Here is a 24,385-nt window from a genome sequence, read left to right as displayed (position 1 = left end):
TCAGCATTCTTTTTGTATCTTCTTAGCAGTTTGGTCATTTGTTTACAACTTGTATTTCTTCTTGAGATAATGTTCTATTTTTCTGCAATGCCCATTTGTTAAATGGGCTCTTACTTCCTCTGCTCTTTTCAGCGTTTGTATTTTAATAGGATAAAAAATTTATTACAAAGAATGAATCTGTAATGGTCGAATTTCAGGTTTTGAAAATAAGAATGTGCATAAAACATCTAAATTCAAGAACCTCCTACTTTGTAGATTGGGAAAGCATCACGTATCAAATGGATCTATTTCAAGGGAAGTCTGTATAACTTCCATTTACTCAAGGCTTTGTTCCAAAGGATCTCTTGTTACTACCTCATGTTATGTAAATAAAATCATAATCAGTTATATTGCCTTAAATAGATGACTTCATTTTCAACACATGTGCAATAGAATTGCAGAGGGAGGCTCAAGATAATATGCTAGCCTGCAATTTGGGGTATTTTGTGGGAGCACCCTGACTCCCAATACATGCAGAATAGCAGAGGTGTATTGAGCCCTTAGTTTTTTTTTTAATATAGTTCATTCACTCAACAAATATTTACTGAGAACCTGCGAATGCTTGGGACATCAGGGCACAACAAAAAGGCCAAAGATTTCTGTGTCCACATCCTGAGGTGGTAATCGGGTGAGGGACACACTGTACAATAAAAAACCTACGATTCACTCCATGAAAATGTTGTCGTTTTTCTAGTTGAGCTGGTAAATTGGACTGTGAAGAAAGAATGCCTTAAGCAGTGTTAAATTCACAACCAGGGCCCAATACTAGATTCTATTCACTCACTGACACCCTGGTTGCTAATTACAAGTCTGAAATCCATCAAGGTAGTTAACATCTCTAAACATCAAAGCAACAGCGGTTTTAGGCCCTAAGAAGGTGCAGTCCGGAGAAGTATTAATGGAAAATGTGCAAAGGCTGTTATTTAAATTCTATTCAAATCGAATGTGGCTTGCCTATTTATAATCTGACTTATAATTCTGGACAACCAAGCTACGTTGGGCTGTGTTCCTCGGATGCCACAAATCATCGTCACAGGCTGAAAGCTCAACTGCTTCGTGCTCTTTATTTTTTTATGCCTATGCCAACGTTGCCGATGTGGTAAAGCTGTCACCACGCCGCCAGAAGGGCGGCCTCCTCTGGCGCGAGCAGCCTAAGAGGCTTCCGGCTGCCGCGGCGTGAGCTCCGATTTGATCAGACGCCACTCAGGAAACGGATTTAGATCGTGGCCATTTTTCAACTAAGTGCGTCTGCCGCATTTAATAGCAAAGCAAAAGCCACATTTTCTAATCTCCAGTTAGACGTCCAAGAGGAAGAAAAGTGGCGCTTGCTGGCTGAGGGAGCAGCGTGTCTGCAATTACAGCCACGTCTCGCCTCCTGATCTTTTCCTCAGTGTGGGATTGTCTTTTTGTTTTTTGCCTGGTCTGAGCTGGCCCCACAGAAAGAACAGACCAGACGAGCTTACTGAGGTAAAAAGTAGGGGCGGCGGTGAGGTCTAGAGGGTCTACTCGGAACGAGGCAGAAACACCAGCGAAAAGCGCCGTTTGGCCACGCTAACTCAGGCCTAACAAAACACCCACCCCACTCTACCGCTTCTCCGGCCAAGGCTGTCGCTACGGGCCAGAGGGCGGAGCCGCCACATCTTTGCGCGAGACCAGCCACGCGACTTCCCAGAAGGCCGCAGGAAACATCTTAATAGCAGCCAGGAAGCCGGACCAGAGCGGAAGGGTGGGCGGGGCTTGCCCGCATATTTAGCGGCAGCCGAGACCACGCCCAGATCGGAAGTGACGGAGACGAGCTAGCGCGTCGAAGGTAGTTCTATGGTTTTCCTCGCGTTCTTGAGTCGGGAAATGGCCGCTGTGTGGTTGCAACGGAGATAAATCCCCGGAACCGCGATTCGGCGTGTCAGGTAGGCCTCGCGCTGTATTCAAGTTACTCAAGGGGCAGTGAAGACCGAGGACAGGCCATATTTTTGATTCTTTTGTGGGTGGTGTCGGGTTGGCGGCGAAAGGAGAACCAAGGAGACGTTGCGCCGTTATTTATGCGTTTTTTCGTCAGCTTCCCTCAGGTTTTCGAGGCACTACGGGCCGAAAAGGCCGGGCGGGGGCGGTGAGCAGTGCTAACGGCGGGCGCGCGCGTGTTTGCGAACCTGGCTGGAGACCCAGAGCCCGCGCGGCCTCCCGTGCGCGTGCGCATATCTTCCTCTTCCACCCTTCCCCCATTTCTTCAGCCCGTACCTCTGCGCGCGCCCGACTGAACGCTCCGCGCACGCGCGCTCGTTCATTTTTCTCTCTTCCCCCGCCTACCGCGCCGAAGGCCGCTGGAGGTGCAACTTGTGTCCGCCTCTCATTGGCTGGGACTGCCACCTTTCTTCGTGGCCCGTGGGGTTTTGAGAAAATAACTGTGACCCGCAGCAAAGTGCGTTGAGTAGGTCTACCCCTTTTCGTGTGGTCTTTAAAACTGCTCTCCGGCTTCAGACCACCCGTCAGTTAATGCCTCATTTTTGTGATGCTGCTAGGTTTTGAGGCTCTGTTCTGCCCGTCACTGCTGACCCTGGTTCTCTGGAGTTAATTTCGGTACCCCCGGCAACCTGCTGTTTTGAAGCGAGCGCGCGCTGTTGACTTGTGCTGGTTGCCTAGTTACGGTTCCCTAGCGAGAGGATTGGGTCTTAGCTGGTGGTTCTGAGCGTGGCCCTGCCCCATCCGGCTGAAAGTGCGGTTTTTCATGAGTACTAGCGAAGCCGAGTCTTTTCAAGTGATTCAGCCCATTTAGTCGTGTCAGAAATGTTGCAGCCACGATTGGTAGACAGCTGGTGTGAGAAATGGGTGGGAGTGGCGAATTGGACTTTGCCTTCATTTTAAATTCATGAGTTGGCTTGATTCGCTTTTAAGATTTATTTCTTCAGAATCAAGCTGAAGTACCAGCAGCTACTTTGCTACCTCAGACTTAAAAAAGCATTTTAGAATTGGAAAAAAATTAAGACTGAAGTTGAAAGCAAGTGTGGTTAACACTGATGAAAAAGATGAGCTACTTCAGACTTGTACCTCGTTGCAACAGCCTCTGTTAAATTTTTTGGTATTACAAAGCAAAACAAAATTTCTTGTTCGTTTTGTGAATTCTCATGTCAGTTTGACTCTAGTTGGAATGGTTAGGATACTGTTCAGGCAGTAAATAACCTTAACGTAGGAAAAACTGCTACAAGGTTTTTGTATTTTTGTTTGATCATGACCAATTCAGGATAGGTAATTTGATGGGAGGGAAAAAGTGGCCCCTCGGCGGGAGTTTGAGGCTGCTGTGAGCTGTGCTCGTCCCACTGCCCTCCAGCGGGGGCAACAGAGCGAGACCTTGTCACTTAAAAAAGGTAGCTCATGGTAAACAACCTTGGAGCATCTTCTCTTAGTGATTTCATACTTCAGCCAGTACATTGTGGTGAATACTGAAATATCTTCTTTAATTCAGGTAATTAAAATGGTGGCAGAGGAAACTGTTTAGCCAGAGCCCTTCTTGACTTTGAGGAACAACGGTAGTATAAGACTTGGTGACAGACATGTAAAAAGTACTACTCACTGGTAGGCTCAGGTCTGGTTGATTGATTTTTGAGACGGAATGCCCCTCTATCGCCTAGGCAGGAGTGCAGTGGCCCAATCTCGGCTCACTGCAACCTCCGTCTCCGAGTCCAAGCGATTCTTCTGCCTCAGCCTCCCGAGTAGCTGGGACTACAGGCGCCCACCACCACACCGGGCTAATTTTTGTATTTTTGGTAGAGACGGGGTTTCACAATATTGGTCTCGAACTCCTGACCTCAGGTGATCCACTCGCCTGGCCCACCCAAAGTGTTGGGATTACAGGGGTGAGCCCCTGCGCCTGGCCTCGGTTGAATTTATTAAACAACTTTTATGGGCAGCAAGCTGTACGAGGTTAACTATGTGATGAGAAGACTTAGAAATGGAGAAAGTTTTATCAGTTCTACATAGGACTTGGTTTGGGAGTTTCTGGAAACTACGTTGGAAATCAGTAGTTGCACACTAGCTGAATTCAGCTGTGTAATTTACAGTGATTTGTTATTTACCAAATAAGTAGAAGAGGGAATTAAGAAGCTAAAATCTCTGGGTACTTGTTGGATATGAATTTGTTAATTGTTTACACTCAGGTAATAAGTGTTACCTCAGTCATAGCATTTAATATTTTATCTGACTGTCCCTAAGGCTGAAAACCAACGAATATACTAACACGAAGATAATACTAGATTATACTTGTGTAATATTTTAGAGTTTCCAAACACTTTAATTTTATTTATTTGTTTTTTTGAGACAGAGACTCGCTCTGTAGCCCAGGCTGGAGTGCAGTGGCGCCATCTCGGCTCACTGCAACCTCCACTTCCCTGGTTCAAGCGATTCTCGTGTCTCAGCCTCCCAAGTAGCTGGGACTACAGGCGCCGGCCTGCCGCCATGTCCCGCTAATTTTTTTTTTTTTCTTGAGACACAGCCTTGCTCTGTCGCCAAGGCTGGTGTGCAGTGGCGTAATCTTGGCTGACTGCAACCTCTGCCTCCCAAGTTCAACTGATTGTCGTGCCTCAGCCTCCCCAGTAGCTGGGATTACATGGGATTACAGGTGCACACCACAAAGGCCGGCTAGTTTTTCTTTTTCTTTCTATTTTTGAGATGGAGTCTTGCTCTGTCACCCGGGCTGGAGTGCAGTGGCATGATCATGGCTCACTGCAACCTCCACCTCATGAGTTTAAGCGATTCTCCTGCCTCAGCCTCCAGAGTAACTGGGATTACAGGCGCCCGCCACCACGCTCGTCTAATTTTTATATTTTTAGTAGAGACGGGGTTTTGCCATGTTGGCCAGGCTGGTCTCGAACTCCTAACCTCGGGTGATCCGCCCGCTTCGGCCTCCCAAGGTGTTGGGATTACAGGTGTAAGCCACCGAACCCAGCCCAGACATGTTATTAAGCATGTCTGGAAAGACTTCTAAATGATGCTGAGTAATGCTGTATCAAAAATATTAGGTAACCATACATGCAAGAATCATTTTAAGTAAACGTGGTTAGCTTACAGAAAGGCTGCCTAAACAAGGTTTACCAATAATGATGGCTAATGCTAGATTGTATACCACGGGCCAAACATTAAGCTGTTTACATGCCTTACTTAGTTCATTTAACCCTGTACTTGTAAGGAAGTACCATTAGTAGCCTTTAAAACAACAACAACAACAAAAAACACCTACAGAATTTGAAGCTGACAGATTAAGGTAACTTGTTCAGTGTTGGGCAGCTAGTTAATGGCTGAGCCAGGAATTGAATCTAGTCTACTGGAATAATAGTCATGGGCTATATTTTTAGGAACTGAAAAGATGGAAATAGCATTACTTTGTTTACAACAATCTGGGGACCAAACTCCTTGAGCCTGCTAAAATGAAGACTGGGATCAAGTATGCTTGAAATAGTAATCTTAAAGAATTCATTTTGGGTGGTTTGTCTTGGATATTTTGTTGAACCCAGTTACTTTGATCATTTTTTTTTTTTTCTTTTTTTGAGACAGCCTCGCTGTTGCCCAGCCTGGAGTGCAGTGGTGCAATCTTGGCTCACTGCAACCTCCGCCTCCTGGGTCAAGTGATTCTCCTGCCTCAGCCTCTGGAGTACCTGGGACTATAGGTGTGCACCACCACGCCTGGCTAATTTTTGTATTTTTAGTAGAGATGGGGTTTCACCATGTTGGCCAGGCTGGTCTCGAACTCCTAACCTCAGGATCTGCTCACCTCGGCCTCCCAAAGAGTTGGGATTACAGGCGTGAGCCACCATGCCTGTCCTGGTATAATTGTTTTCTAGCTGGTTTCTGATCACTTATGTTCTAGCTGGTCATTATGTATTATTTCATGAAAGATAGGCTCTGTTTAGATATTTAAGAACCTTATTTTTAAAAATAAAACCTGTTTTATTTTATCCTGTGTTCCTCATTGGTTGGTGTATCAATTGGCTAAAGATACATATGGCAATTTATTCCTTATCTCTATACAAGTGGGAATCTATTAACAAATGATCTTGGTTGTAATAAAGGGAAGATTAATTTGGCATTTTCAATTCTGTATTTGGGTTTTGGAAACATCAGGCACCTTTCAGGGTATTGAAGAGAGAGCACTGGAGTTGGAGTCAGGAGATTTCAGTCAAATTTTGGATTAACCATTTACACTCCGACTGTGGGCACGAAAAACGGCAAACACATCTTTTGTTTTCTCCCCCAAACTTGTCCTCCTCCCAGTTGCTTGAATCTAAAACCGAGAATTTAAGGGCACTAGTGATTTTTCATTTTTCCTCACTCTCTGTACTTCACACCCCTAACAATCCATTAACAAGTCATTTTGACAAACCACATCTTGGATTTGCCTCTTTTTTTCATTAGCAGCCATCTTAAAATGTAAATCAGATGAGTGACTCACCCAAGCAAACCCTGCAAGAGTTTCTCAGCCGAGTAAAATCCTGACCTCTTTTGATGATCTACTAGATGCTATTTCATCTGGTCCGTTCCTCCTCCTCCTGCCGTATTTCATACCGTCAACTCCTTGATCACGTTGTCTCAACCTTCTTATTGGTCTTTCTGTACTGAATTTGCTAAGTTTGTGTCCTCTGCCTAGTATGCACTTCCGTCTGTGGATCTTTGCAGTGTTCCCTGTCTTTAGGCCCAAATATTAACTTCTTAAAGAGGGCCCAAGGATCCACCTAAGTAAGTAGCCCCCCTGCCCACCTCCTCTGCATGTCGACTTGTACTTTTTCCCCCCCTCCAATGTGGCCCTTGCCACTATTTGATTTTTTTCTTGTTTTCTGTCTTCCTCCCTCTGAAAGCTTCAAGAGAGTAGGGAACTTAATCTTACTTAAAATGCTGTATTCCCAGCATTAGAATAGTAGTGCCTGGCATGTAAGGCACTTATTTCAAGTTATTTGGAAAGTTTAGAGTTCTCTGTATTTGAAAGATGGGATTAATATGTAGCTCATGAGATTATCAGGATCCAATAAGAGATTATTCAAGTCACCTAGCACAGTTCTTGGCACATGGTTGGTATTTAGATGTTTAGTTTACTATGATTTGTTGCTGATAACTGTTCTCGATTTGGTATTTGGAAGGCAGGGACCACTTACATAGACATATTTCCTATAGTAATTAGCATTGTGCTTTGTATATAGACTTTCATTTTTAAAAAATTAGTTGAACTAATCAGTCTTTGATACTGACTTATTTATTGTGTGTCACATTTTGTGTATTATTTGAGTTATAGGTGTGGATACTTGAATATATTTATAGATTGTGAACAGGAATGTATATCCACTGGTCTAACAGCCTATGTTCCCTGTTCTGTCAGTTTTTTATATCTAGTGTTTATTTTCTTTGAACTTCAAAATACCATGACGGAGTAAAGAGATCTGGCAGTTGAGTCTTTGGATATATATATATAGAAATTAGCCTTTTGGAATTGTTTAGGGAAGTGTTAGCTAAAATGAGCCTTGTACCACTTCTAGGAGTGAATCAGTAGTAATGACTTTCCAGGTCAGAATACAGTTTTATAACAGTACTCCAGTTTAGAAGATTGCCATTTTTTTCTCTGGCCACTTGGGGTTTTGATATTTTAAAAACTAAACTTATATGTCCTTTAGAAATCCTTTGTAACCAATCTTGCTTGGCTTTTTGACTTTGCTACTTTTTTAGTGTTTTCCTTAATAGGTTCCGATTCCTCCTTCCTAGGCCGAACCTCAAATCTCTCCCCAGTTGGAGGGCCATGGATATTTTAGGAGACCCTATTCTTGATTCACCAGTTTAATGTTACCATTTCTTCTTTGTATTTCCAGTCTCGTTTTATTTTTAAAATTGGATCTTGGTAAGAGTTACAGATTTCCATTTAAACTTGTTCATGAATTCTTTAAGTGCTGACATATATTAATCTTGTATTCCTTAGTTTCTGTTCCCCTGGTGCTTTTGACTATCCTTTGCACATACTTGATGTGAATATACATAAAGCTAAACTTTTCAGTATTAGTAACTTGAATATTTTGTGCAAAGTTTATTTACAGAGTAATGATAAATTATTTTAGGAAGAATATTGACTTTCAGTAGATAAAAGTTTCATTGCTGACTGTTCTTTTATTTGAATGTAGATGTATCAAGATGCTTTTAGGCACAGAATTTAAAGTTACTATGATGGCTGTTAACGTGGATTTTAAAATCAGTTTCACATGAAACTAAATTGTGTGAAAGGAAGTACCAAAAGAGAATAAATAGCAGAGCATTAAACTTATATTTTAGATGTTACAAAGTAGAGCATTATGAAAATTAACTACAGATTACCTTTTTTTTTTTTTTTTTTTTTTGAGGTGGGGTCTTGCTATGTTGCCAAGGCTAGAGTGCGGTAGCTAGTCACAGGTGTGATCACAGTGCATTGCAGCGTGAAACTCCTGGGCTCAAGTGATCCTTCTGCCTCAGCTTCCCAAGTAGCTGGGACTACAGGCTTGTGCTACCTTGCCCCGCTACCAAGATGGCATTATGTTAGCTACTTTGGAATTTTCTGATGGAACGACAACATATCATCATATGATTTTTAAAGCTCAAATTGCCAAAATTAGAATTCAAGTAGTTAAAATTAAAAAGATGTTGTCAGTTTCATGAAACGCTGCTGCATTGTGGTTTACAAGAAAGTTGAGTTTTAAGCTTTTACGGTTAAAAGTTTCCTATTTCCTGAATTAGTTTTTCCTTCCCTGAAATTGTAAGTACGTTTATTAGAGTTTATTGTAGTGCCCATTATATGCATTGTAAATAATGGTCATTTAATTTAACATAAATCAAAATAATGGTTTTTTTTGTCTTTGCTAGGAATTTGAATTTAGAGTTTAATTTCTCAGAGCATTCTCTCCAGGAAGAATTTTTACAGTATCTCAAAGACTTCACTTGACTTCTTGATCCTGCATAAACCCAAGGTAAAAGAGCATTCATTTTTCTAGTTTTCACTTTTGACTTTTTTGAGGAAATGTCACTACTGAATTGATGATTCAGATGGAGTAATTAAAAATGATGTGGTCCGAAGCTTTGTTTTTTGTTTATTTTGGTGGCTTGTATGAAGTAAGTCAAATGTTAAGTTAGTTTTAGGAAAAAGGTTCTTTTTCTGTCTCCTTCCAGGTTGTGCTCCTGCTTTTTCTATTTCTATAAGCACATCTCCTAAAAGACGCAGGACATACAAGATAGAAAGACTGCTACTTAACCCATTTCCCTAATGTAAACGAGGAGATTCATAACTTGTTTCTCTCTACTGTAGTGTTTAGGTAATTCAAATTGATTGCTAATGTGTTAGATGTATTAAGTGAATTAAGTTTATCAACTCATTAAGTCCGCTACAAGTCTGTGAAGTAGGTACTGTTATTTTCTTCGTTTTACAGTTGAGGAACAGGCTCAGAGAGCTTAGGAATTTGAATTCATGTAGTTTAAATACAGAGACCACGTTCTTAGCTTTTTTCCTAAGTATTTTTGCAGTAGAGCAGAAGATATCAATCCATTTCTTTTGGACGGCTATTTGATAGGCATGCTTTCTTTCCGTTAGTTTTTGAAGTTTCAGGTGTAGCTTAAAGCAAAACGCAAACCTTTACAAATAAACTTGCTGCTTTAAAAAATATCCAGGTTCTGGGGAATGCATTCATTTGATAGTTATTTATTAAATACCTGTTGTGCTCATGTGCCACAAGTCCAACTACATCCTGGTGACTGAAAAAGCCTACAGAATTCCTGAATCCCTTAACAGAAATTACCATCCAAAAAGCCTCAAGAGCCAGGAACAGAGGTTCTGGAGATACAGCACAACACAGCATCTCTAGCTCTTAGTAAAATAGTGTTTTATTTACTGATTAATACAATGAAAAAGAATGTTGTCTTATTGCTGGACTGGATCTCCAAAATCATTTGCAGCTCTGGTTTCTTCTTACAGTGTGTCTGATTATCTCAGAGTGGGATAAAAATAAATATCTTGAAGTAAATTCAATCACAATGAATGTAAATTACATATTTATATTCTTTTAAAAAGTTTGGGAGGGACAGAATTTTGAAATCAAATGCAAAAGAATGTCACAGTTCCCAGTGGCCGAGATTCCTTCCTTTACAGGCTGTAAATGTGGTTTTTGCCAATTGCGTTATGTTGTCAAAACTACAGTTGCTAAACCAAATTTGTGTTCTACAAGGTATCAGATCTCCTTATGTTAATGCTAAATTTGTTTCTTATGTGTTGTAGAATTCTTATTCTGCCTTTTTGAACCCTGAACCTATGTTTTATTTCTGTCTTTATGTATTTCTTGCTCACTTGGGATTGAGAAGAAGAGTGAGAGAAGACAAAGGTGGTAGTCTATTAGAGGATAGTTATGTTTTATTTTGAAATAAGCATTTATCTCAAACATCTTGAATTTGTTATTTATATTGCTTGATGAGGAACTATCCAAGTATTACCATTACCTCTTCTATAACTGAACTCATCTTAGTACCTCCAAATACTATTTTATTATACCGAACAAAGTCTAGGTAGGTAAAATAAGTGCCTTCAAAAATACTTGGTTGTAGGAGATACTATTTAAGTATTATGGGAATTGCAAGCTGTTAGAAATTTAGTAAGTTGATTTTTATTGAAATGAATACTTTTTGAGTAAGTGTAAATTTGGAAATAGTTCTATGCAGCAAAAACAAGCTTGAGAGGCTGAGATATAATCTCATTAATCATTGAAAAGTTGAAAATGTGACATTTGGGACATGCATGCAGTGATTTGCTATATATGGATATTTTTTCAATTGGTAGATTTTATAAATCAATTAGTTCTGACAGTTAACTGATTTCTGTACCCAATGAGGTCTAATTATAGCATTGGATACCATGTAGTGTTTAGAAAAGTTAAAACTACTGGTGCCCAAGTTTTTTTTCTTGTAATTCTAATAAATCTTTCTTGAAGTAATCCTTCCAATTCTTTGTCTTTTATTTTTAAATCTTAACAGAAAGCTTCAGGGTGAACTAGGCATTGTCACATAAGTCCACTTTATTCTGGAGTCATGGAGTACTGAGAGCAGAGCCATGGCTCCAGGTGTTCAGAAACTTAGTGTCCTGTATTGTTCTAGGATACTATCTAGTACCACTCCAGACTGGATTGTGTATATGGAATGGTCAGCTCAGTCTCATTTTCAAGGCCATAAAGCACTATGATAACAGTCTGGTAGGTTTACTTTTTGTTGGTATTGTGACACTTTATTTCAGTTGCCTTGTCTGTAGTACTTTTATTATTTATCTTTCTTACAGGAGAGGTAGGCATTTGTATTGGGTGTGGAATAACACATAACATGCTGCTGCAGTCTCATTGCTTTTTTTGGCTTCTGCAGCTGCTGCCTTTTTGGATTGAGGCACATAAGTGGGGCAGCCCATAAAAATCTTCAGTTGTGTCTTTAATCTACAGTACCTGTCGTGCAGGTGAAAACAGTTTTAGTCAGGGATAATTGACTTGTCTTCTGAATACTGATTTGAAAAGGATGGTGAATAATAAATAGCCTTTGAGAAACTTTTGTAAAAATCACATTTTATCTGAAAATAAGTAATAATGTAAAATTTTAAAAATCATATTGTAATTTTAACCTTTTTTTGCCCTATCATTTGATTAGGAGAAAAGAAATGGGTCGCTCCAATTCTAGATCACATTCTTCAAGGTCAAAGTCTAGATCACAGTCTAGTTCTCGATCAAGATCAAGATCTCATTCTAGAAAGAAGCGATACAGGTGATTTAATGTGCTTTAAATTTTTTAAGTAATTATATCAGTTAATATTTGTTGAATGCGTATCATAAACACAGTGCTAAACCCCAAAATGTATTTTATTCTTAAAGAACCCTGTGAAATGGATCTATTGTTATCCTTATTGTAAGCGAGAAATTGAGAATGTCCAGGTAACAAGCTCTAGTAAATGGCAGAGCTTGGCTTGAAGTCCAGTTAGTCTGACTACAGGTCTCAAATTTTACTGTATAATATATGGTAGGTTTCTTTGTATTTGTCCACAATGTTAAGAGATGAATTGGGTAATGCAAGAATTTGACAGTAAACAATCTCTGCATATTGTTTTATAGTTTCTCATTTCTGACTGTGAATCTTTGAATTCTAACAAAATAATTTTTTTTTGTTAAAAAGTTAACAACTCTGGTTATTTTTGTTAAAATAGTAATACATACTTAGCATAGAAAACAGAAACCAGAAGTTGAAAATACAAATGACCATAATACCATTAAGAATTAATAGTAGTTGATGATTATTCTTTTTCCCCTGCCAGGCTTAACTTTATATTATGTATGTATTTAATTAATAGTATCTCACTGATAGTTTTTTGTAATCTTTTCCGCCATTTAACTATATACTATGCCATGCCATTAAATATTCTTTTATAACTTCAGTTTAAGTGCTTGCCTAGATGTACTACAATTTGCTAATATGTCCTAATGTGTGAGATATATATATATAAAACACACGCATGTGTGTGTGTGTGTATGTTTTATGCCTTCGTTTGTAAGGTCTTTAAGGTATTCTCTCAGTATTTACCTTAGTGAGGCTTTTTGATTGGAGACCATAAACTTTTGTACAGATGAGGTTTTTTAAAAAGTCTATTTTTACCTTTACCGTTTATTTACATGTTACATTCAACCAGAGTATTTAGAGTGGTAGGATGGAATATTTTATTTTTCTTGCATTGATATTTATTTCATTTTTAGTTCTAGGTCTCGTTCCAGAACATATTCAAGGTCTCGTAGTAGAGATCGTATGTATTCTAGAGATTATCGTCGCGATTACAGAAATAATAGAGGAATGAGACGACCTTATGGGTACAGAGGAAGGGGTAGAGGGTATTATCAAGGAGGAGGTGGTAGATATCATCGAGGTGGTTATAGACCTGTCTGGAATAGAAGGCACTCTAGGAGTCCTAGACGAGGTCGTTCACGTTCCAGGAGTCCAAAAAGAAGATCCGTTTCTTCTCAAAGATCCAGAAGCAGATCTCGCCGGTCATATAGATCTTCTAGGTCTCCAAGATCATCCTCTTCTCGTTCTTCATCCCCATATAGCAAATCTCCTGTTTCTAAAAGACGAGGGTCTCAGGAAAAACAAACCAAAAAAGCTGAAGGGGAACCCCAAGAAGAGAGTCCGTTGAAAAGTAAATCACAGGAGGAACCGAAAGATACATTTGAACATGACCCATCTGAGTCTATCGATGAATTTAATAAGTCATCAGCCACATCCGGTGATATTTGGCCTGGCCTTTCAGCTTATGATAATAGTCCTAGATCACCCCATAGTCCTTCACCTATTGCTACACCACCTAGTCAGAGTTCATCTTGCTCTGATGCTCCCATGCTCAGTACAGTTCACTCTGCAAAAAATACTCCTTCTCAGCATTCACATTCCATTCAGCATAGTCCTGAAAGGTCTGGGTCTGGTTCTGTTGGAAATGGATCTAGTCGATACAGTCCTTCTCAGAATAGTCCAATTCATCACATCCCTTCACGAAGAAGTCCTGCAAAGACAATCGCACCACAGAATGCTCCAAGAGATGAGTCTAGGGGCCGTTCCTCATTTTATCCTGATGGTGGAGATCAGGAAACTGCAAAGACTGGGAAGTTCTTAAAAAGGTAAAAACTAAAGTACAGAATCTAGATTATAATATTGTTTTTGTTCTTTGAATTCTGTTTGGAATTATAAACGTAAAATTGTGATATGTATTTAACTAGCAGTTTTTACTCTTCCTTCATTTTAAGATAATTCCAAATTGGTTTTACTCTTATCTGGTGAACTTTGGAAGCTAAGTGTTTTAATAAAAATTAATTTATCCAGCTACTCAGGAGGCTGAGGCGGGAGGATTCTTGAGCCCAGGAGTTCAAGGCTGTGGTGAGCTATGATTGCGCCTACTGCACTCCAGCCTGGGCGACAGAGCAAGACCCTGTCTCTTTAAAAAGAATAAAAAACACTGATTTCTATTCCTCCTCTTAATTTTACCATTTTCGGTCCAGAATTAAAAATACAGATGAGGAGAAGTTGAGTAGCTTAGAGCATAACTAAATGATACATGTTGCTAATAACTGTAAACCTTTTAGAAATTAAGTTTATTAAAGCATTGAAGGCTTATTTTGTTCTTTTCACTATTAGAATGTGACCTACATAAATAATGCAGCTATATTGCATGTTCTTAGGTGGCATAAACAGTCTGGCTGTCAATATTTAATGATTTCAGCCTGACTATACAAAAGGTAATGGTATTTCTCACTGACTAATGACATTTGAAACAGATACATTATTTAAATTCTGATTTCAAGTGTTGCTGAAAGTTGCTAACAATGAAAATTGGTTGCTTCATGTATTGTGATTTGACTTAAAAGTGAGAAAATAGAGGAAACATGCTGTTTGTGGAATAGCACTGCACAATCTAGAATTTATTATTGAACTGATCATTAGTTTCTATGAAATAGTGCCAGAAATCATTATTTTTCGAGAGCAAGTATATATATGAACTGTTTGTGATTCTCATAAAGTATTAAATTACTGTAGTGGTATTTAAATCCATTTGTGTGAACTCTTGTTTATATTAATAGATAAGTAATTGAAACAGTCTGAAATTTTGGGGATAATTATCAATAGAATTCTAACAATGCGTATTATCTATTAGTGGTTCTTAGCTTCAAAAATTAAATTTAGGCAATCTCTAGAAGTTCGTGTTAGTGCAGAATTGTGGATTGTGACTAAATAGGACAGGTTTTTGTGGTTGGCTTCGCGTTTTAAACTTCAGAAGTCAATTGTAAATTTATTTTAAAAGTTAGTACATAAGTTCTATATGGATGCTTTCAATGATTTTTAAAAGTGGAATCTGAAAAAGCACTTTTCAATAGGGTTATTTTCTCTCTTGCTGGTCCTGAGGGATTGGGCAACACATTTAAATATGGAAGCGATCTACAGTGAATGCAATCCAGAGTTACTATCCTCTTCTTTGCTTATTCGCAGGTTCACAGATGAAGAGTCTAGAGTATTCCTGCTTGATAGGGGTAATACCAGGGATAAAGAGGCTTCAAAAGAGAAAGGATCAGAGAAAGGGAGGGCAGAGGGAGAATGGGAAGATCAGGAAGCTCTAGATTACTTCAGTGATAAAGAGTCTGGAAAACAAAAGTTTAATGATTCAGAAGGGGATGACACAGAGGAGACAGAGGATTATAGACAGTTCAGGAAGTCAGTCCTCGCAGATCAGGGTAAAAGTTTTGCTACTGCATCTCACCGGAATACTGAGGAGGAAGGACTCAAGTACAAGTCCAAAGTTTCACTGAAAGGCAATAGAGAAAGTGATGGATTTAGAGAAGAAAAAAATTATAAACTTAAAGAGACTGGATATGTAGTGGAAAGGCCTAGCACTACAAAAGATAAGCACAAAGAAGAAGACAAAAATTCTGAAAGAATAACAGTAAAGAAAGAAACTCAGTCACCTGAGCAGGTAAAGTCTGAAAAGCTCAAAGACCTCTTTGATTACAGTCCCCCTCTACACAAGAATCTGGATGCACGAGAAAAGTCTACCTTCAGAGAGGAAAGCCCACTTAGGATCAAAATGATAGCGAGTGATTCTCACCGTCCTGAAGTCAAACTCAAAATGGCACCTGTTCCTCTTGATGATTCTAACAGGTAATTCCATATTGATGCCCAGTAAATAATCTGTGGGTAGTCAGTATTCCAGTTAATTATCTTAAACTTTCTGAACATACTATTTTTATATTTAAACCAATGGTATATTTTGTGTGTGTGTGTGTTATCAATATGTTCCAGACCTGCTTCCTTGACTAAAGACAGGCTGCTTGCTAGTACACTTGTCCATTCTGTCAAGAAGGAGCAAGAATTCCGATCCATCTTTGACCACATTAAGTTGCCACAGGCCAGCAAAAGCACTTCAGAGTCATTTATTCAACACATTGTGTCCTTGGTTCATCATGTTAAAGGTATGCTTAGAATGTTTAGTATTGTGAATTAAATTTCTCTTGCATGCAAATAAAAAAATGTGTAATTATGCTTAATAATTCATATACCCCAGGGCTAGCAAATATACATCAATATTATTAAAACTTGGAAAAGTAGTTTCATAGAAGGGAGTCCCTAGTCTTGCTAGCATTGAAACTTAAGAAGATAGTTAATAAAAAGTAATTGAAATGCTGGAGAAACCATACGCTAAAAATCTGTATCATGGTAGAACATGATGTAGATTTGTTGAATGCTAAAAGTGTTTTTTAAGTATGTCGTTGTAATGTACCTGAAGTGCAGAAGGCTTACAGATAGTCTTTCATTGCATGCCTATGGCTTGTGATAATCTTGGCATAGATTTATAACAAAGTCAGACAGTATTGTTATTGAATATTACTAAGAATTTCTTTTCAACTTTTAAAGAAATGTGAAGTGGTGGAAAACACTTTTGGCGCTTAATTTTTTATACATAAAAATCTTAAAATGATAAAACAAGAAAATTTATCAGGATTTTTAAAGGAAAAAAGTTCAAGGAATTTAGAAGTATGATATATAAATACTGATTACATGAATAGTGACTAATTAGGATAATGATGACACTTCTTTAGGTCCTAAAGATAAGGTTGTTTATTTCAACTAAAGTAATGATTTTTTTTTTTTAAAGTTTTACCAGTATGTAATTATAGTTGCAAAGTTACTAATAATTTTCAAAGATTTTCAGGTATGTCTTTTGGGCAGTTAGGTTAAGTTTTGTTTTTGTTGTTTTGTTTGTTTTTAAAAAGCAACTTACTATGAGACATGTTCTTTCTCAGGAACTTCGAAGACTGTTGGCCTTTAAAATTAATCTCCTCCCCGCTTTTAAAAAATCTGTCATTTGATGTGAGAACAGCTCACTGTAATAGATGAAATTTGCCTCTAGCAGTTCTTTATGCAGTTGATATTTCAGAACAGTGAATAGTTAAATGAATTTCTTTTGGGCTGTAATTATTTAAACACGGTAACAAGACAGTTTTGCTATTTGGCTCTAAGTAGGTTTGTGAACCAGTTCATGACCATATTACTGTGGTACATAAAATATGAAACATTCATTTTTTTTAATTTTTTAATCTTTTTTGGCCTATCTCCACATTTTACAATTTAGTACTGAATTTTGAGATCAGGTTTTGATAAATTTTTTCCTTTTTCTTTTTTCTTTTTTTTTTTTAAAAAGAACTGTAGTGATGTTTCATAATTGGTATTGTGCAACCGATCTGAACAGCTCTTACTTTATACAGAGCTGAAAATGCCCAGTGATGTTTTCTTTTTCATTGTAACTAGGTCCTGGAATATGTTTTGAAATGGCAAAATCCATGTTTCAAAGTAAAATAGCTGTTGAAAGATACAGGCAAAGTTGAATCTTCTGTCTTCCTGGCAAAAATGGCATAAAAACTGAGTTGCTAGCTCAAATTCCTGGGTTTCATGGAATTATGATTGAGGCACTACCCTTGTAGTGGCCGTTTCAAGTTTTAATGATTGGTTATGAGACATGTGCTGGATATTGGGCGGTAAGTTGACACAGATGTATGTTGACCTGTTAAGCAGATAGCTTGCTTCATAATGTGACATTTCATAGCTCATGACTTTATACGTCTATTTTACATTTACAGCATATCTTGAACTGGTTTTAAAAATAATCAGTATTGATATTACTAGTTTGAAAATTGTTTAAAGAGAGACAAAACAGCAATATCAAATGTGCTGTTGGGTTTGCCAAGATGCCAGATTTTTGGAGTAATTATTGAATGCTAATTGATTTAAAAATATTTTTCCAATTTGAGTGATAGTATTCAGTGTTTTTATAAATCCATTTTTGTTGATATGGCAGCATAGTCACTGATGAAATTTAATAGTTTACCCAAACTAGCTTTTTAGTTAACTCCATATTTTCCTGTTAATTTTTGTTTTCTGCAAAGGATTACTTGAAGTAATGTCATTGGTTCATATTGGCAAGGTATTAGAACATCCATAGATTATGTTCCTTTTTGTTCTGAGGAAGTAGTGTATTAACGAAGTAGAATTAGAGACTCTTGATTTAATCTATTAATTGCTCTTGGATTAGATGTAGTATTGACAGGGACCTGTGAGCAACTTTCGAAGCACTTTCCTGTTGAGGTACAAGAAATTGAAAGGGTAGGAGTTCCTTGTAACACTTGATTCTCTTTTGCTAGGTTTCTTGAGTATTTTTATTTTCTTTTCACCTGCTACATGCCCTTCTGTCACAAACAGATCTCTCTTAAAAGTAAAGTTAACTAATCGGACAGTATTTCTTCTAAATCAACAGAGCAATACTTCAAGTCAGCTGCAGTGACCCTAAACGAGCGGTTCACTTCGTATCAGAAAGCCACTGAAGAGCATAGTACTCGGCAAAAGAGCCCTGAAATACACAGGTATGTATCCTGCTGAATTGGCATATAAAAACGTTGTTTTGATAGGAAGACACTGTTAAAACATCGTATTGGAAGTTTGTTTTTGTCATTGATACAACTAAAAACTTTGGTTTTATTCCTCATTTATACTTTAAATAAATATATTTCTAAGTCTTGAAAATTCTATAATTCTCGATTTTCAGCTTAGTTGAAACTGGTTGTTAGAACTTGAAATATTAACCCTTATTACTTTGCAGTATGGAGTTAAATAGTTATCAGTTAGTTTGGTTTTTGGAAGGGACAGTGGAGGCCTAGAGTTACCTTCGAATTTCTAGTAAGTTTGTGAAATAAAAAATGTTTGGTGAGAGAACAAAAGCATGAGCATTGAAGTCAGATAGTTGTGTTGACATCCTGGCTGTGTCTCTTTGTTGCATTGTGATGAACAACTTAATCTCTGGACGTCAATTTTTTCATATACAAAATGTGGATAATCATGCCAGTTTTGCAGGGTGGCAGTGACAGTGATATTGGCTATGAAGTATCTGACTCGGTACTTTGTACACAGTTGGTGTGGTTTTGGTGATGACTGCTAAAGAAGCACTGGGTAGTTACAGCCAATACTGACTTAAAAAGGAAAGGCACAGAATAAAACTAAAGGGGCACTGAATATCTAAAAATACTGAAGGCAGGAGCAAATAATCCTATTCATGTGTGTTTGTTGATGCTTAAAATCATATCCAGTTTAATCGAAACATATTTTTTCTATTTTTGATGGCTAAAATAAGTTTGATGTTTTAAAGGGCAGACTTCACTTCTATATAAAAATATCTGGAGCATTTTAATTTATTCTTCATGGATATTTTTCCTTAATTGTGTATTATAAAGTAAATTAATAGTCTTGGTGTGCTAAATTAGTTGATTGGGAGAGAAATAACTGTCTTAGGAAAATGGATAATCGTGTGGATGTTTTTGAACCAAAAAGTTAATAATATGACTAAAAATATATTTTTTTTTACATTAAGGAGAATTGACATCTCACCAAGTACCCTGAGGAAGCATACCCGTTTAGCAGGGGAAGAGAGAGTTTTTAAAGAAGAAAATCAAAAGGTATGTTTTTGAATGTAATTTTTTTCATGTTAAGTTCAGCTTAGTTAATGATATTGTACCAAATATAGTTTCTCAAGGCAAAATGTCTATAGGTATCTTCTACTTTTAATTCATAACTATATTATGGTAGTGTACATACTGTTCCTTCCTGGAAGAAGTTAAGGTGACACTATACTGAGTGTCTCAAATTTAAACCAAGAGTATTTTTTCAGAACACTAACGAAAGGAAAAAAAATAGTCCTAAGAAAAGTGTAAAGAATCAGTGGGTAGACAAAGGGAAATTATAAAATCAAAGATACAAATTAGAATTTTGAGATGAGGTTCATTAGCCAGAGTAAATATTTCTCGATTTGTGTGTCTAAATTAATATCTCTAGGTTCTTCACAGATAACAAGAAGTAATCCCCATGCTACTGGGCATTTTTGATGTGGATTAAGAAATAAGCATTCTAAGAACTGGTTTACAAATGAACGTTTGGAACAAAGACTGTTGTCACTCTTGGAATATTTGGGGATTGGGGGAATGTCTTTTAAACATGAGAGAGGAGCCTGTGAAAGATATTGAGGGGTCTTGGTGCGAATGGAATTCAGTGGTTAAGGGGTCTCCAGTATACTCTGATAATTCAAAATGACCTTTGCCAGGTAGACTAATCTGTGTCAGGCCATAAAATGTCTAGGAGTAGAAATGTGGGGAAAGGTAGAAAGGAAGCAACTGTTTTGAAGAGATTAGGGGACTTGGAAGTACTGCTTGGTTCCAATTCTGGCTGTCACTAAGTACTATCTACATGATACTTGGAAAATACCCTCTTGAACCTTGCCTTTCTAATTAGAAAAATGAGAATGCATCTGTTTTGCAGAGTTGTTGAATAATTGGGTTATTTTGAAAATAGGCACGTTTGTTACTAGAAGCTGTTATGGACAGTGGTACTATACATGTTTAATAGGGCATGCTATTAACTTACTAGATGTGGAATCTAGAGCTTACAAAGAAGGTTTTTCTTTTTTGTTTTGTTTTTGTTTTTGTTTCGCATGGGGCGTATTGATCTTGAAAGAACAGATTCTGAGAAGTGAATACTTTTTTTGGTTTTTAACTTAAATAATATCTTGGGTTTAAAGTTGTTAATTTAGTTTTCCCAACAGTTTTAGTCTGTCCTTGTGCTCTGACAGTGAGTATCTTCTCTCCTCATTACGTAGACCAGATTTTGATCCAGAGGAGAAAAAGTAGAGATGATGAATAGACAAGAGGATATGCCATTGGTTTTTATCCTCCTGTCTGGATGAATAACATGTTAATATGTAATTACATATATATCGTTTGTAATTTACAAAGTAGTTTCACATTATCTTGTTACTTGTGGACTTGGTAATACCTAGGTGAATAGGAAGGGTTTTTTTTGCTCTTGATTAGATTTTTTTCTTTGTGACTCTGGGAGCAAATAGGTGAGTAGTTGATATCATTTGGAGATACATACTTTCAGTTTTATGAATGCTTATGAATATTATAGCCAGACTTCCCAGAGTAAATACTACTTATTGTTGAATACTAGCAAGGATGTCCACATTGCTTAGCATCTTACTGATGTATAATTTCTCTTCATTCCTAGATGCCTCTTTCCATCTTCCTAAATTATATAGTATTTGAAAAAGCAATGGAACAAGAAGGAGGTGAATTGTGACCCAGTTAAACTAATGTCCGTTGCAATACCTGAATTGAGAAAGGGCAGTATATGGCCCAAGATACTGAGTACAGGATTGCGAATATCTTTCTGGCTTTGTTTCTACCCTTGTTCAACCAATTGGTTTCATTAATCATATTTTACATGCATGTTATGGAAATTATAGAATTCTTACTTTTGAAGTGTTTTTTTTTTTATTGGGTTGGTCAGATTATTTGGGAAGAGCTTGATCATAATGAGGCTTAAGTAATGAGAACCATTATGTTAGGATATCTTTTATTTAGGTAGAAGGCTACGTCACAACTACAGATTATAACATCTGTTACTGTTCAACTATTGAAAACCATTTGGAAGGATGAGGGATAATAATAAGGATATGCTGAGTGGAAAAAATATTTGTATCATTTACTGTACAAAAGTTTATTATAGATTGTTTTGGATAAAAACCTGCAAAATTCTCAAGATAATTAGCTTTTAATAATTTCCCCAGTCCCACTGCACTTTGTATACACAAATGTTTAGTAAAAATCAAGTACATTTTTTAACAAAAACTGAGTGATAGTATCTTATATGGTTCATTATTTTTTGATACTAAAATGCCAGTTTAGAAGCTGGCATAAAATTTAACTCTATAATATGTGTGTATATATTTTTTCTATTTCTCCCCTGAAATCTGTATTTTACATCTGTCTTTTATAGGGAGATAAAAAATTAAGGTGTGACTCTGCTGACCTTCGGCATGACATTGATCGCCGTAGAAAAGAAAGAAGTAAAGAACGGGGAGATTCCAAGGGCTCCAGGGAATCCAGTGGATCAAGAAAGCAGGAAAAAACTCCAAAAGATTACAAGGAATACAAATCTTACAAAGATGACAGGTAATTGTTCAAACTGACTAAGATAGGTTTTAGCTTCTAATTAGCCTTTAATAATTGTCAGCTTAATTGCTTTCAATTTTGACTGTGTAATCGAATGTTTAAATTTAAACAATTAAAATTATTTGTTTTACAGCAAAAATGTATTTGTCTTTTACACGGCTTATGGTGGATGAGGACAAAAACTTTGGAATAGCAAGCTAACACTGAAAAAAAAAATGACAAATTAATGTGTCCTATTATCCAGGCTACATCAGGAGGTTGGACTTCAATGCAGTGCATTTCTAGAAACAGTTTGTGTAAGAACTTTGGTTCGTTATGCTTGATTCCGCACTTTTTCAACTCATAACACCCAGAGTACAAGAATTTTAAACTGATATCTAGTGGTTTAACATGGGAGAGATGGGGGGGAGGAAGGACTAGAAATAGCAATGTGTATTAGTCTTTCAAAATAATATTTCCTTGGAAACTGTTAGCAGTGGTAAGAGTTAACCACAGGTATGACCTTTTCGGGTGTTGCATTAAATCATGTAAATTTTTGATCATCATAGAGTCAAATAGGAACACAAAGTATTATAGATAATCTTTTTCCTTGCTATTCATTAGGTAAATGGTGGATTTTATTTGTGTTATTAAATTTATGGCTGTTATTTGTAATGTCATATGCTTTTTATTTGCTATAATGGTACTATAGCCCAAACTATACCAACTATTTTCACCCAGGGTGTACAAACTGCAGTCATTTTGAAACTTGGCCTTAAGAACATCCTTACTTTTTCCTACTCTTCTCTTCCTTTCGTTAAAGTAATAAAAGATATAAGTTAATTTAAAAATACTAAAGAACTGAACCTTATTCTTGATCTTTACAGACTACTATTTTCTAACTGGCAGGCCCTAGCATGTTTTTCATTATTGATGTAAAACACATATTGAAGGAGAATGGAAACAGACTGTGTCAAAGTTTAACACCCACTTATTTTATTTACATAATTTTATTAGGGGATAGTGTTTTTGACTTGAAAAATATCTCTTCTATTGTAAGATTCAGCAGGGTCTTTATCTTTTTAAAAGTAGCACATTTTTTGTTTTCTTTATTTTGCAGTAAACATAAAAGTAGAGAGCAAGATCATTCTCGATCTTCATCCTCTTCAGCATCACCTTCTTCTCCCAGTTCTCGAGAAGAAAAGGAGAGTAAGAAGGAAAGAGAAGAAGAATTTAAAACTCACCATGAAATGAAAGAATACTCAGGCTTTGCAGGAGTTAGCCGACCACGAGGAACCTTTGTAAGTGAAAAAATTATCTTTGATTGTTTGATAGGAGTTTATCTTAGAGTACTGTACATAAGGAAGGTCATATACATGATTTAGAGATTGTTATGTGTGTCATTATTCCTGAAGTCAGAGGTAGTATTGAAATATGAAGTGGTGTTTGAAGTGCTGTCTTCATTTAGAAATGCCATTTTGAGATCTAGAAGCATCTATATAAACTAGGTACTTTTCTTGACTTCGAGATCAATAACTGTACCTAGTCCTTAAAGACCAAGAGTCAAGGAAAGTTACTGATTGGTAATAACATTTCTTTAATCACTTAGTTTTTGAAAAAGTACCTTAACGCCTTAATAAAACCCCTGTATGTTCATCTCTGTATTATAGTTACATTCATTTTGTCTGCTTTCTTCAAATCCTTGCTTATATGGGTATCAATCATAGAAATCATATAAGTATTTCACATAGCGTATACATTATCCCCGTTTCCGTAAGTCGTTATAATTATTGATATAATGACTTCATGGTAGTGCATCTTCTTGCCTCTTTAATTTCGAGATTCACACTCCTACCTTGAGCGAGTATCTAGTTGGGTTTTGGTGGAGTTCATTTATTAGATAATTTGGGAAAGAGAAGAGCTTTGCTTATATGGTGATAGGTATGGCTGAATACTTGGGGCTTCTATGATAATTCAAAGAAATTAGACAACTTTTGACTAGTAAAAAGGAAAATCAACTGGATTATTTAAAAATATTAGTTCAGTCCATGAAAGTACAGTATTCTAACACTTAGGTTGATCATTTCTTCTTAACCTACTCAACTTGTAGTTGGCAGAAATTTTTTGCCTGTGATATAAAATGGCCATCCTTTTCATCCTCAATGGCCGTGAGATTTAGATAGGAAATTAGGGCATATGTTTTTTGTTACTGCAGTAAAATTAGAATTTGCATGTAACTAAATACCTTTTGATTGCATCACTAAACAACTTTGTTAATG

The 24,385-nt window shown here is 37.1% G+C and overlaps 1 protein-coding gene across 12 annotated transcripts in view; it reads left to right on the top strand.

The window, feature by feature from the left end:
• The first annotated feature begins 1,791 nt into the window (after window positions 1–1,791).
• The window catches only part of BCLAF1 (BCL2 associated transcription factor 1), a 32,897-nt gene continuing 10,303 nt past the window's right edge, over window positions 1,792–24,385 (top strand). For 2 of the 12 annotated variants that reach the window (XR_004029371.1, XR_004029370.1), the window contains exons 1-12: window positions 1,832–1,946; window positions 8,896–8,999; window positions 10,381–10,581; window positions 11,701–11,814; window positions 12,795–13,706; window positions 15,070–15,735; window positions 15,877–16,046; window positions 18,386–18,491; window positions 19,493–19,577; window positions 21,952–22,127; window positions 22,261–22,423; window positions 23,227–23,407. Coding sequence is in view for 10 of the 12 variants with exons in the window: in XM_030809732.1 (XP_030665592.1) it covers window positions 10,487–10,581; window positions 11,701–11,814; window positions 12,795–13,706; window positions 15,070–15,735; window positions 15,877–16,046; window positions 18,386–18,491; window positions 19,493–19,577; window positions 21,952–22,127; window positions 23,227–23,407 (2,505 nt within the window). In the remaining 2 variants the exon portion in view is untranslated. Of the gene's footprint in view, window positions 1,947–8,895; window positions 9,000–10,380; window positions 10,582–11,700; window positions 11,815–12,794; window positions 13,707–15,069; window positions 15,736–15,876; window positions 16,047–18,385; window positions 18,492–19,492; window positions 19,578–21,951; window positions 22,128–22,260; window positions 22,424–23,226; window positions 23,408–24,385 lie in introns of all 12 variants that reach the window. The other 10 variants (XM_030809733.1, XM_030809731.1, XM_030809732.1 and 7 more) reach the window with 8 other exon arrangements.

The sequence above is a fragment of the Nomascus leucogenys genome, chromosome 3 (assembly GCF_006542625.1).
Source record: "Nomascus leucogenys isolate Asia chromosome 3, Asia_NLE_v1, whole genome shotgun sequence".
Classification (NCBI taxonomy): domain Eukaryota; kingdom Metazoa; phylum Chordata; class Mammalia; order Primates; family Hylobatidae; genus Nomascus; species Nomascus leucogenys.
This window is presented reverse-complemented; position numbering and strand designations above follow the sequence as displayed.